A 15373-nucleotide genomic window follows, 5' to 3' on the forward strand; every position below is an offset into this window, starting at 1 on the left:
CAGACAATATCCCAACACACATAACCACTGTGATATGCCACCCTTATACCCACATAATATCAACATTGAAATGTCACCCTTATATCCTCATAATAATAACTCAAATCACACAATAATTTACACGGAATATTATCACGACAACACAACACAATCAATTCATATCATAATTTGCCCAATGACCACAACCAATTTCAATGATATAGTAAAATCAATAAATTTTTCAAAAATAGCCTAAGGCTCCACACAACGTATATAAAATCTCAAAACAACAATAGAGATGGAAAAGTAACTCATCATAGGACAACGACTTCTTTAATCCAAATTTTAATAAATATAAATTAATGCCTCATTTTAAACATTTAATAATTATTTGCAGATAAGGATTCAATAATGAATTTAATTCCAAGAAAAATATCAAATCAACAAGCACACAGAATTCACATAAAAATTCAAGTGACAATAACACCAAATTATCATATAAAATACAATTTCGACAAACAAGGAACGAGGCATGACAATTTAAGGATTTACTAAGTTCCAACAATTTTTCAATTTAATACATAAGGGTGTCTACGAATTCTAACCGATATAATTTGCATATATAAACTAAGTACGTACTCGTCACCTTGCATACACGGCTTTCAATCACACAATTTCCACATAAGACTCAATGCCTAAGGGGTAATTCCCCCAGTCAAGATTAGGCAAGATACTTACCTCGCTTCGCAACCAAATTCAAGATTTCAATAAACCTTTGCCTCGCGAATTCGTGTCCGAACGCTTCAAATCTAGTCACAACAATTCAATATACTCAATACGAATCGTAGAAATTAATTCCTATTGAAATTACTAATATTCTGTATTAAAATCCAAAATTCATTTTAAAAATCGACAGTGGGACACACGTTTCGAATTCCGAAAAAACTTACGAAATTCGAATACCCGTTCCGATACGAGTTCAACCATACAAAAATTATCAAATTCCGACATCGGATTGCCCTTCAAATCTTCAATTAAATTCTTTGAAGATTTCTAAAAAATTTTCACCCAATGTTTACCCCTTTGAACTTAAAAATCTTCCCACAACCTTATTGGTACAAGCATGTATAACTAATACTCTCACATCCAAGAATCATCTTACTAATTACCCATTTCTAGTTAGACTTCGAAATTGAAGGATTGGGGAAAGAAATTCTTACCTCTTTGAAGCTCTAGCAAACCTTTGATGCGATATCAAGGTTTGATTCAAGGTAGAGTAGTGAAATCCTTAGTCCTTCCTTTTCTCTCTCTAGAATCGATATCCTCTCTCTCTCTAAAACACCATAAAATACCCAAAAATATGAACCCTAAACGAGTTAAATGAAATAGGGGTCGGGTTATAAAAACCTTCCAAATTCCGGACCGGGCTACAGACCAAGCTAGGCACGCTCTGTACCGAACTACAGACCAGGTTTCGCGAGCTAAATACTAGGCTTAGCGAGCTCTATAGCTAGCTAAATGCCAGGCTTCGCGAGGGATATAGCACGGTCTAGCGCGCTACAGACCTGGCTTCGCATGGGATATAGCACGGTCTAGCGCGCTACAGGCCTGGCTTCACGAGGTCAAAATAATTCAACTTCCCAACGCACTGTTCAACCCAATAAGTCCGAAAATACAATACATTAGCCTGCTTTGGCACCACGAAACCTTAAAATTTCTTGGCAAAAGTTTACGGGGCATTACACCTATTATCATTTGTTGGGAAATATGGAAACAATGGACTTCATGCGGATATGAAAACAAAAAGTTCATCACAATAACATGAAGTATAAATGCATTTGGACCCTAAAGATAGTGCTGACAAGCAAGCTGCCAGAGATGGAAAGAGGACTACAGTGGCCTGCTCTATGTGAAAAGATCGAGAGATTGCAACTAATTCGAATTTGGAAGAAAGTCATCTGGGAATTTCCTCCAACGACTACTATCAAAGTAATCACTGATGGAAGTTTTATAAAGAGAGTGGTGGAGCAGGAATTGGAGGTATAGTGAGGAACAACAGAGGTGATTTAATCATGGCCTTCTCTGTCCCAGTTACTAATACAAGCAACAACATGACTGAAGCATTAGCAACTGAGTTTGGAGTAAAATGGTGCAGCCAACCGGATACACTAATTTCATTCTCGAACTTGACCCCTTGATCATTGCCAATATGCTGATCAACAAGGCTACTAACAACCTTAAGATCAAGCAGATTTTGGACAGGATTTTAAGCAATATTGCCGAGGCAAACATCAGAGTAAATCATTCCTTCAGAGAAGGCAACTCGGTAGATGATAGCTTAGCCAAAATAGCTCCCTCTTCCGGTCAGAGATTATTATGCCACAACTTTCAACAGTTACCTAGACAAGAGTGGGTTGTTCTAGTGGTGAGCACCCTCCACTTCCAATAAAGAGGTTGTGAGTACGAGTCACCCCAAGAGCAAGGTGGAGAGTTCTTAGAGGGAGGGAGCCGAGGGTCTATCGGAAACAGCCTCTCTACCTTAGGGTAGGGGTAAGGTCTGCGTATAAACTACCCTCCCCAGACCCCACTAGTGAGATTATACTGGGTTGTTGTTGTTGTTGTTTCAACAGCTACCTACTGTAGCAAAAGTGTGTTCCTATTAGGTAAGTGGCAATTTGCCCTGTTTTCGATCAAAATATCACAGCCAATTTCTTTGGAAGTTAACATGTATATGTGGTCTTATCGATGGAAGGAGGACGTGAGCTTTTTCATCTAGGTTTCCTTCCTTCCAACTGGCTTTGGGTGATTATGTCACCTAATTGTATTTATCTCTTGAGGTAAGGTTTAGCCCCCCTCACTGTACATCTTTTGTGAATACAAGCCCATCCAAATATAAATCAGGATAATTGCATTAAAAAAAAAGTCACCAACTCAACTGTCTCAGGTTTCTATTACTTTCCACCAGCATAGCTGAATAGCCGGATAACTCTAACCTTCGAGGCTCGGGCATATAAGAAAATTTATCTAATAGTTTTTTGTCTTGTATATCATGATTTTCACCCAATCCATTGAATGGATTGCCACATCCATAGTTATTACTCCTTAGTTAAATTACATATTTGTCGAAAAGTTTGGGTCTATCTACTCGAAACATCAATTATTAGCTGGCTACAAAATTATTGCAATCGTAGCACACCAAGCATTGAAAAAGATAATGATGTGGCTCTCCGCTGTCTAAGAAATATAATACAATAGTAATAACAAATAGATGAAACCTTTAACGGTCACTGCAGCTGATTATCTGATAAAAATATGATTTAACTCAGATCTTGACCTCGTGCGACCACAAGCATGCTACTGCATATTTTATTATGGGGAATCATTTCATGTTGCTGGCCTTGTCCACGTCTAGCATGATCTCAATATTTACCAAACTTCCATATCCTAGAAATCATAAAAGCGAATAAGGAAGAAGTTGGTTGAAATTATTCAATTCTTATCAAATGAACATGATAAAACTCATACTCATTTTGCTGCTTATGTATTGTGAAAACAGAAAAGAAAAATGAAGAATGGAAAAGACATAAAAACAAATGGTCCAAAAAACACCCCACAAAATGTTTGAAATGGATTATTTAGTGGGTCACCATCTCAATCATTTTCTTTCTTTAGTCTCTCTCTCACCCTGGTCTTTGTTCAAAAGGGTCCATTACAGTTACCCCCTCCAACCCATAAAATCTCAGATCCCTTGACCTTTTGATATCTCATTTGTCACCTTCTTTCCTTTCATTTTCATTACTTGTTACTCCACAGAAAACAAGTACACAGAATAAGTCACTATTATTATTTAAGTAGTAGTAGCATTCAAACTCCCTTAATGCAACTGAATAAAGAAATGTGAATACACCGCAACCTAAGGCATTCTTGGAAGTAGGTCTGTATTTTTATATGCTTTTCTCTACGTATACTAATATCTTATACATTTAACGGCTACATTTTCAGTACCCCAAGAGATACCTTTTAAGTACTTGATAGCCACGTGATAGAACCAGACTGCTTTTTTTGTTCGTTTTTTGGCGGGAGAACTGGTCCCCTACCCCATTATCCTATTCTTCTTACACTTTATTTGTACAACTGTCCAAATCATTGACTCACAAACACAGCTCCAACATGTTTCTATTTTCCCTTTTTTTCTTTTTTAACTTTGACTTATTACACTACATTTTGGTCCCCACTCCAAAGGAGAGATGTCGCCGGCCCGCACGGTGGGTGTGTTTTAAATAGGAATACAACAAGAGTCGAGAAAAGAGGCAATGAAGACAAATACTTGTTTTCCTTTTTCTCCTTCAAATATGTTTTTTTTTTAAAATGGGCATGAAATTTGCACTGCTAGTGCTAGCTACTATTACATTGCATTGCAAATTTACTCTCAAAACTAATAAGGCTAATAAAAAAAGGGAAAAGAATTAGAATGAACCTCGGGTACACGGGTTACAACATGCGGGTTGATGGAACTCAGGCGGGTGAAGCTTGGCAAGTGGGATCGGCTGAAGACGCGATATCAGGGCCAACACGGCAACCTTCAAGCATGAACACAATGTCGGCCATGCTAGGTCGATCAAGGGGGTTGGGTGCAGTGCAAAGCAAGCCTACTTTAATTCCTAACAAGAATTCTTCCCATTCTGATGATTCAGGGTCCAGCTCAAGCAATCCTGGCTCAAGTAGTTCTGAAATTTGCCCTCTCTGCAATTGCCTTTTCACCCATTTCACTATGTCCTCATCTTGTGTGAACATTAATGGCCTTTTTCCTGTTAGTAATTCCAGCAACACAATGCCAAAGCTATAAGCATCTGATTCTCTTGTGGTTTCTCCTGTTAATGCTGCTTCTGGGGATATGTAGCCTAGCGTACCAACTGAAGTTGATGTCGACGGTTCAGCTGGTGTGGATACTACAAGCTTGCCTAGGCCAAAGTCTGAAAGATGGGCTTCAAAGTCTGCGTCGAATAGGACATTCTGCGGCTTCACATCTCCGTGAACCATTGAGGATGAGTGAAGGAAAGCCAGGCCCCGAGCAATGCCAAGTGCAATGAGGTGGCGCATTGGCCAGTTGAGGACATGACCATCTTGGTGGGACGCTTCTTGGAGCAATGTTGCAAGGTTCCCGTTAGGCATGTAATCATAGACAAGTAGTCTGAGGTCCGGTGGGCCAGCATAGTACCCACGGAGAACTGTTAGGTTCCTGTGCTTCACCCTACCAAGTGACTCAGCCTCTTTTCTGAACATGTTCTCATCAAGTGATGCATCTGGGAGTCGACAAATTGAGAGCACCATTCCATCATTGTAACAAGCTTTGTAGACCACTCCATAACGTGTTCTGCTCAGCACATGTTCCTCGTCAAATTCTCTAGTTGCTTCAATTGTTTCAGCGAGTGTAATTTTGTTATTGAACATAACAAGTTTGGGTCCACCATTCTCGCCACTGCCACGACCACCACTGGTCCTTGAACTAGCCCTTGCAGGACTATGCTTCTTTTCTCCAGCTGCCTTCTCTTTGAGCTTCCTGCGCCACCTCAAGAGGTTGTAAGTATAGAAGCAGCAGCATGATAAAAGGAGAAGAGCTCCACTGGCAGCCACTGCAATAAACATAATCAATCTATTCCCACCATTACCAGATGTCTCACATCTTCTATCCAATGGCTCCCCACACAAACCTTGGTTGCCAGCATAATTCGATGAGTTGTTAAAATGGGAGCCCAACATCACTGGAATTTGGCCTACCAAGTGATTGTGTGACACGTTGAAACTCATCAAACTCGAGAGCGTGGTAAGATTAGCTGGGATTTCTCCAGTGAAGTTGTTAGCAGAGAGGTCAAGGACAGTTAAGTTTGATAGCCTGGACAGTGACTCTGGTATGTTCCCCGAAAGATGGTTCGAGTCTAGCACGAGCGACGTCAGGGATGAATAATTGGAAATATCTATTGGGACTTCGCCTGTCAAGTTGTTTCTACCCAAATCCAGCACGCTCAAGTGGGAGAGACGTCCGAGATCAGCAGGTATTTGGCCACTCAATGAATTTGAGTGCAGATTTAAGTTCTCCAGGGCGGAGCAGTTGCCCAAGTCAGGAGGAATTGAACCATTTAAGTGGTTGTTAGACAAAGAAAGCACAACTAATGAGGTCAAGAACCCAAATGTAGATGGTATATGGCCAGAAAAGGAATTTGAAGAAAGATTCAAATATTGCATACCCAATAAGCTACTGAAACCTACAGGAATATTACCAGACAACTTGTTTTCTTGCAAAGCTATAACCTGTAGATTAGGCAAACCAGCAAGATCAAACGGTATTTCCCCTGATAAATTCTGTCCACTCAAATCAACAACCGCTAACTTATACAAAGTCCCAATGCTAGTAGGAATGTTGCCGGAAAAGCCATTTCTACTCAGATTCAAAACTGATAGCTGCTGAAGATTCCCAATACCAACTGGCATACTTCCAGAAAAGTTGTTTCCACTGAGATTCAATATGCTTAAATTGGTCAAATCCAGTAGCACCTCAGGCAAACTTCCATTTAGACCATTTCCTCCTACGTTGAGATTTTCAAGATTAGTCAAATTTCCAAAACTAGAAGGAATGGAACCCGAAAACTGATTCCCTCCCAGTGATAAAACCTTCAAGCTTCTAAGTTCACCTAAAAACATAGGAATTTTCCCCGTCATTAGATTCCCTTCAAGATCAAGAACCTTCAAGCTACTGCATTTAGTAATCTCAAACGGGAGTGCACCTCCAAATGAATTATTCCCCATTCTCAGTTCCTCCAATCTCCACAAATCCCCAATAGCGCTCGGGACTTCACCAAAGAACAAATTCCACGACAAATCCAGGGACGTTAACCCCGAATTGTTCATCAAAATCAAAGGAAATTCACCTTTCAATTGATTATGTTGAAGATCCAAAATTTGCAACGAACTAAAACAATTAGACTCCTCGTGCTTAACGATATTAGTAAACTCATTAAAACCCAACTGAACAATCCTAAGGGAAGGAGCATAAATTGAAACATTACAGAACAATGAAGCTGGCAAGGACCCAGAAAGAATATTATGTGATAAATTTATCACCTGAAGCTTCGGTAAAGCAGCAATAGCCGCCGGAATAACACCTGTAATAGCATTTCCCTCAGCACTCAAGTGAACCAACGATGAACAGTTCGCAATTGCAGAAGGCAAAGTTCCTTGCAAGTTGTTGTACGCAAGCCAAAGATACTGAAGCTGCTGAAGCCGGCCGATACTCGCCGGAATTTCGCCGGAAAATCGATTGTATGACAGATTGATCAAAAGTAACTGTGACACGTCAGACAAATTCCTAGGAATGTCTCCTGAGAACAAATTCGACGAAAGATCAAAGTACCGTAAGCTCCGAGGAAGCTCACCGGGGATTTCGCCGGAGAGCTGATTTCCGGCTACATTAAGGATTTGTAAATCGGTGAGGTTGAACATTTCCGGCGGGAGTTTACCGGAAAACGCATTGCTCTGTAGAAAAACAGAATGCAAAAATGTACATTTGGATAAGGAAGCCGGGATAGTTCCGTTGAAGGAGTTGGAACGGAGGCTTAACTTTCGCAGCATGCGCAGATTAGCGATTTGGGGAGTGAGGGGGCCACTGAGTTGCAAATGAGGGAGGCGGAGTTCACTGACTCGGTTATTCACGCAAAAAACGCCGCGCCAATCACAGGGAGCAGAAGGGGAAGAAGAATCCCAGTCAGTGAGCGCACCGAGTGGGTCGTGAATGCTGAGTTTGAAAGAAGTGAGGGCTTGAATTTCTGAAAGGGTTTGTGGGTTTCGTTGAGCGGAGCATAATGTGGAGAGAAAAACAAGAAAGAGAAGTAAAAAAGCAGCCATGAAAGAAGAAAGTAAAGAGTATCAGTAGAGAAATGGAGTGGGTTTAGTGAATGTTAAAAGGAGTGTATGATAATGATAAAAGGGGGAAGTTTCAGACTGGTAATGGCCATATGCTGCTGCAGAAGCAGAGGCCCCTCACTTACACACAGGCACACAGTGACACAGAGAGAGTGAGAGTGTATAGAGTGTAAGGAGGAGGTGGAAGAACACTTTTCAAAATAAGAGGCCTAAGGTTACTACTGTGGTTAATATTGGTTGGCACTTTTTAACCTTTTATTTATGGGGTGAATTATTAGGCTCTGTTGCTTACTTATTTTCTCTAAAGCAAAAAATATTTAAATATTAAAAATAAGAAGAAAGTCCTTAGTCGTACTGCTACTTTCATGTGTGATGCTCAACTTGACACATTAAATTATGTTGTTTCTTTTTTGCTACCTACTAAATCCACATGCTCTAGATTTGGCTTGAGTTTTGCGCAAGTGTCCCCAGAAGTTGGAAGAGCAAGAAGTGTGGTATAGATTTGGGAAAAGAAGAAAGGCGCGAGTTTTCAACTAAGCATTTGTGCGAGTCTAGTTTTGCTTTCTGAAGGCTTCTCATTGTTTAGTTTCATACTTTAAACACTGTTCGGTTAACTAATTGAATTGACTTGTCAACTTTGGGATTTTCAAGAGAAATAAATCAGTGTTTGGATTTGCTTTTAGTTTAGTTAATTCAAAACAGCTTAGTAGAACACTGTAGCATTAATTTTTTTATAATTGCCGCTATTTTAGGTTAAAAAAGACTTATTTGTTTTTCAATTCAAACTGCACTGATATTAGTTTTAGGAAAAAATTCAAATAACTTTCCCGAGCCAAACATGAAGATTCAAGAGTGAAATTGATATAGTATGACTTAAAGAACTTTGGACATAAATAGTTTCTTACTCTTTAACCTATAATGCTAGAAGACTAAATCCTTGTGGCAAAATATTCAAACTTGATCCCATATAGTCCAAATTATTGAAAGTTGTCCAAATTATGAATTGACAGCATTATTGTATTGAAAGAAGTGAGTTGTTCATAAAAGGAAAATAAATATTAAAAGAAAATGCTAGGTAGTAGTGATTTTTTTAGCACAAGGATGTACAGTAACCCCAATATAGCTGTAATTGTTAATGCATATAATGGGACATAAATTGTAATAAAGGCTAATATAATAATTGGGTGAGGCAAGTGTATTAATTTACTAGTACCTGCAATTAACTCAAATAAACTTTGGTAAAACAATAATTACAATAAAAGTGGGTGGATACTGGTCAGTGGTGAGCTGTGAGTTATATATATATTCTTAAAGATGTGTTAAATCCCAGATTAATGCTGCCCTAAGCCTGGTACAGTTAAAAATTTGTCAGTTATTATTACTAGTAGAAGTTTTTACTTTACAGAGCTGCTAAACGACCACACTAATTTGGCCCAAATGTGGCTACACCTATGAAAAGACTATCATAACCTTATTCGAATTTTGCAATATTTTCCCAACACTTTTCCCTCCAGAACATTCTAATAAATGCAGAACCTATTCCTATTCCCAAAACAGATTAACCAAGTAAAATTGATCCATATTTTCATACGGATGAAGATGAAAAATCTCTACATATTTTGTGTATTTTATGTGTATAACAAATTATATAGTTTATTTAATTTAAAAAATTATATGCTTTATTTAATTAAAAAAATATAATATATGGTATATTCAATATGAATTCAAATCAACACATCAATAGTTCATCACATCAACAACAAAACAAATCTTTCATTTTTTTTCTCCTTAAGTTAAACATGAATTCAAACCAAAAAACTTTGGCGGTGCAAAAAATATTAGATTGTTTGAATTTAATATTTATTCTACCATACTCGTTTTAATATTGCAAATAAAATTAAAAATTATTTTAATAATAACTTTGACTCTATTACTCATATCCAAAATATGATTTTTCTTATTATATTTCAAAAGAAAAAAAATATCATCTCAAATTCAAAAAAAATATTTTATACTTTTAAACTTAAACTAGCGACTCCCAATTAAGATATTAATCGTAAAAAATTATTTTCTTATTTTTCTGTACACATTATATATAATGTTGCAACAAAGCTCCTACTATTTTTTTGTTTTTCTATCTAGTGTTTCCAAAAATGAAAATAAAGCTGTGAAATGAAAGAAAACGGGTCATGTAGTAAGTCATAACTTTTAAAATAAGAGTCTAATCTTTTAGAAGCTTTCAGAAGCTATTTACTATATAAATAGGAATCAATCATAATTAATTTGTCTAAATTTTTCTTAATCCTTAATAAATTGGATCATATTTTCTTAATTCTTATTAGATTTTTCTAAAAAAAAATTAGGCTTTATCCTAAAAGTATCAAGTGACTTTTCTCAATATGCCACTTAGCTTAATATCAAGCTTGACTACCCTAATTTTAATATAACGTAAATATAAATATAAATTTTTACTGTATTTTTTCTTTGGCATGCGGTACCTTCAATCATTGAAAAGAAGGTCAATTGCCTCAGCCTCAGTAGTAGGTAACTTATTACATATACTCTTAAGCTTGTAATACTTCTCACATCGATTTATTTAAACGAATAATGCATCAACTCAAACCACACAGTTTCAATTCTTTTTTTAAAAAATGTGTAGATTATGTTGGAGATATTATTTTCATTGCAAACTACTTTCTTCTTATATATATATATTATCAGTTCAAAATTTGTATTGATAGTCCTTATTAGATTTTATCCTATATTTTATTAGATTTTGACCTTAAAGTATCAAGTGACTTGTTCTCAATACACCACTTGACTTAATATTATACTTCATTATCTTCCTTTTAATATAACAAGTATTAGAACCCACACGATGTACGGAGAATATGAAAGAATAAAAATCATGTCAAATTATGATCCGGCTTTTTCAGGTATCATCTTATTTTGTATTGAAAGATACTCAATTGGAAAAACTCTATGAAGTTAAAAGAATTAAATCCTAGTTACGAATTATTTTTGGATAAAACTCAAATATACAAATAAATATTTATATTATAAAAAAACTAAAAATATACTTAATGCAAAATAAATAATAATATATTATACTTAAATGAATTAGCCCGTGTACGCATTCGTCACCTCGCGTACACGATGCTCACATATCATAAATTGTTACAACAGTACCAAATCCTAAGAAAATTTCTCCCACACAGTATTAGACAAGTCACTTACCTCAAATCTCGCTCAATCAATCGATAAGGATGCCTTTCCCTCGATTTTCCGACTCCGAATTATCCAAATCTAGCCAAAAGCAATTACATACTATATATACGACTACAAGAAATTAATTTAAATAATGAAACTACAACTTTAGCAAAGAATTGAAAAATCGCCCCCAACAAGTCGACCCGGACCTACGTCTCAAAATCGGGTAAAAGTCACAAAATACGAACACGCATTCGACCACGAGTTCACCCATACCAATTTACTAAAATCCGACACCAAGTTGCCACTCAAATCCTCAAATCAAGTTCTCCAAATCCCTAGCCTCAACTCCCAAATTCCACCTTAAATGCACACTAACTAGGTGGGAAAATCAATGCGGAAACAAGATTATTGATCAAGAATGAGTACAAGTGTCACGACCCAAATTTTTTCCTCCATTTGGTATCGTAATGGCACCTAGTCTTAGGGACTAGGTAAGCCTAACATTTACTGAAACAACAACATTATTTAAATAACATTTAATAATTTAAATGGAAATCTCTTACAATTTTCAAAACCAACAGTACAAGTTATAAGCTCTATAGAGTATTTGCTAGAAAACCTTTAAATACAACTGTCCAGAAATAGGAATAAACAGTGCAAAATAAAAACTTGAAGGTGACTCCAAGGCCTGCGAACGCAGCAACATGTTTACCTTTAGTCTCCACAGCAACAGTCCACACAGCTAGCTAACGTACAAGTACCTGGATCTGCACAAAAATATACAGATGTATAGAATGAGCACACCACAGCGGTGCCCAATAAGTATCAAGACTAACCTCGGTGGAGTAGTGACGAGGAACAGTCAAGACACCCACTAGTCTAATAAATTGAGCAAGTATAAGTATATGAACAACAAAAATATGATATCTACATACAGACTATGCAATATGGCTCACAATACAGTAATGACAATAAGAAAGGAAACAACAAATATCAACGGAATACCATAAAAATAACACAAGAAGGTGAATGGAACACAACCTAAATCTGGAATCACAAATACAGCAAGGACAAGTAATAACTCAACAACTACAATCGCTTTTACATCAGGTATAAGTATATGAACAATAGAAATATAATGTCTACATAAAAACTATGCAATATGGCTCACAATACAATAATTGCATTAAGGAAGGAAACAACAAGTATCAACGGAATATCATGAAAATGACATAGACAAAGTGAATGGAGCACAACCTAAATCCGGAATCACACATACAACAAGGGCAAGTAATAACTCAGCGACTACAACTGTTTTTACATAAGTTTTTAGTCAATAACTCCACGAGGTACCAAACCTCGGACAAATCACAACTCACGGGTCTCAATACCTGAACCCTAACACTTGGCATCATGTGCCCTCATAACACCTCATAACCGCATTGACGGCTTACATGCCAATAGAGCCATTCTCACATAGAGTAAAGTAAACAAGGGTGAGCATCTATGCTCCACAATATCAAGAACATCTCATATCCGATAAGAGTGCTTAACTACGTGTATGCTTGTGCAAGTATCCTACCATAGTCCATTTCAGCAAATAAGCATAAGAAAAAAAAAAAAAGAACGGACATCACGTAGAATATTTTCTCACAGCTTTCACAAGATAAGGATCACACAGGTACGTATACCACTACACAAATATCAACAACAAGAATGCCCCTATGCCACAAATCATTATAATTCAATCCCTGACACAGCCCACCTTGTCTCGCCACGTGTGCAATAATAAAGTAAGTGCCCGCCTTGTCTCGTCATACGTGCATAATAATGTTCCCACCTTGTCTCGCCACATGCGCAACCCCTCCCTCCCTCCCCCCCATATATATATATATATATATATATATATATATATATATATATATATATATATATATATATATATATATATAGAGCAGAAATCTCGTGCAACCCCATAACAACAACCGCATGGCAGAAACCTTGTGCAACCCCATAACAACAACCGCACGGCAGAAACCTCGTGCATCACAATGATAACAACCGCACGGCAGAAACATCGTGCATCACCATAACAAGTACAACATCAACAATGGCAATAATACAAAGTACGACAAGTAAATCAACTCAAGAACTTTAAATCACAAGAAACGTTAGAACCAATTCACAAGGATTAACCACAGTAAAGAATGTTAGGCGTAAAGCGAACAACTCAACAAGGGAAAAACTAATATGTAGCAAAGGTCCCATAATATATATTTCAACAACAGGGAAGCTAACATGAGTCAAATAAATCCAAATAAAATAAGTCGACTAAGATGTGGGATATCTAAAACTTCTTTTAAGGTTGAGGAAATTTCGAAGGATATTCAACAATTCAATTAAGGATAAGCAGCGGAAAGATAATCATAACCTCAATTAAGACTGAACAAATTATAGGATTAGATAATAATAATTCCAAATAAAGATAAGCAGTTATGAAAAGATAGCATGACAATAGAGGAGGTAAAATCTTCAGTTAAGTCAAATAAGAGTCAAATAGGCAATACGAGTGAATCTTGAAGCAATTAATTCTAATTAAAGTATGTAGAGGTGAAACTAGTAAATAGGAACTTAATCATATCAAGAACAACTTCATACTCAGTGAATATAAGGACCTAAGAATCCTAAAAAAGCCCAACTTTTTCACAAATAAGCCCGAGCACGCACTCGTCACCTTGCGTACATGGACTACAATCAACATAGAAGACTCAAATCCTAAGAAAAAAAATCTCCCACATAAGGTTAGGCAAGATACTTACCTCGAACCAAGATCAACCAGTCCGTAAGAATGCCCTTTTCTCAATTATCCGACACTGAATGGTCCAAATATAGCCAAACATAATTGCATATCATGAATACAACCATAATAGACTCATCTAATTAATGAAATCAATATTTAAACCAAAATTCCAAAATTTGCCCTAAAAAGTTGACTCGGACCCACGTCTCCGAATCGGGTAAAAATCACTAAATACGAATACCCATTCACTCACGAGTCCAACCATATAAAAATCATCAAATTCCGATACCATTTCGTCCCTCAAATTGTGATTTTTTATTTTAAAATTTTTCTTCAAAAACCACCATTTCCCTGAATTCAAAACATAAATTAAATGATAAAAATAAAGATAGAATTATGAAAATAATAAATTCTAGGTGAAGAACACTTACCCAGTCGATTTGCTTGAAAACCCACAAGGAAGCTCCCAAAACCGAAGAAATCTCGCACGCAAGTCAATACACATAATACGAAGCTGCTCAGGGTCTTATGCCGCCGGACGGGACTTACATTCTAAAAACGACCAGCCGGGTCGTTACAACAAGAGACTTACCTCAAGAAATCCCTCAAAAATACTCTCAAAAATCGTCAAGACTCGAGCTCAAAATGTCCATCAATGATAAAAATCCTAAGCCCTTGAATTAATAGAATCTGCCCAGGGATTTCGCTTTTGCGGTCCACTTAGCCACACTTGCGGCACCGCTTTTGCGAAAAACTCAACCGCTTCAGCGGTTCCCTTTGCTTCTGTGGGCAAGAGGTTCGTTCCTGCGGACCCGCATTTGCGGTAGCTTCTTCGCTTCTGCGACACTGGTTGCCCTCCCTTCACTCCGTATCTGTGGAGCCTTGCTCGCACCTGCATGCTGGCGAATGCGGGGGTCTTCACGCACCTGCGACACAACCCTAGGCCAAAACTCAAATCCGCTTCTGCACCTTTCCAACCGCACATGCGGTTGCGCACCTGCGAGAATAGTTCCGCATGTGCGAATTCCCCATAAGGAAAAAAATCCCAGCTTTTTTCTTAAGTCCAAATTTGATCTGTTATCCATCCGAAATTCACCCGAGGACCCCGGGACCTCAATCAAATATACCAACAAGTCCTAAACATCATACAGACTTAGTCGAGCTCTTAAATCACATCAAACAATGCTAAAAACACAAATTACGCATCAATTCAAGCCTAGTGAACTTCAAACTTCAAACTTCTACATCCGACGCCAACATGTACCAAATCAAGTCCGATTGATCTCAAATTTTGCATACAAGTCATAATTGACATTACGGACCTGCTCCAACTTACGGAATCAGAATCCGACTCTGATATCAAAAAGTTCACTCCCGGTCAAACTTTTCAAAATCATCCCATTTTCCAACTTTCGCCAATTGACGCTAAAATGACCTACGGACCTCCGATTCAACATCCGAACA

At 37.4% G+C, this 15373-nt stretch overlaps 1 protein-coding gene across 1 annotated transcript; it reads right to left on the bottom strand.

Moving 5' to 3' along the window:
• Positions 1 to 3021: 3021 nt before the first annotated feature.
• LOC107806184 (uncharacterized) lies at positions 3022 to 8119 on the bottom strand. Its single transcript, XM_016630297.2, has 2 exons — positions 4457 to 8119; positions 3022 to 3423 (listed from the first exon to the last, which is right to left on the bottom strand). The coding sequence occupies exon 1, from the start codon at positions 7876 to 7878 to the stop codon at positions 4495 to 4497; it is 3384 nt and encodes a 1127-aa protein (XP_016485783.1). The 5' UTR covers positions 7879 to 8119; the 3' UTR covers positions 3022 to 3423; positions 4457 to 4494.
• Positions 8120 to 15373: the final 7254 nt, after the last annotated feature.

Source organism: Nicotiana tabacum, chromosome 17 (genome assembly GCF_000715075.1).
Source record: "Nicotiana tabacum cultivar K326 chromosome 17, ASM71507v2, whole genome shotgun sequence".
Taxonomy (NCBI): domain Eukaryota; kingdom Viridiplantae; phylum Streptophyta; class Magnoliopsida; order Solanales; family Solanaceae; genus Nicotiana; species Nicotiana tabacum.

What these genes read in the sequence shown, in the direction of transcription:
- LOC107806184 (XM_016630297.2), bottom strand. Translation starts at nt 7,878, where the DNA reads ATGGCTGCTTTTTTACTTCTCTTTCTTGTTTTTCTCTCCACATTATGC.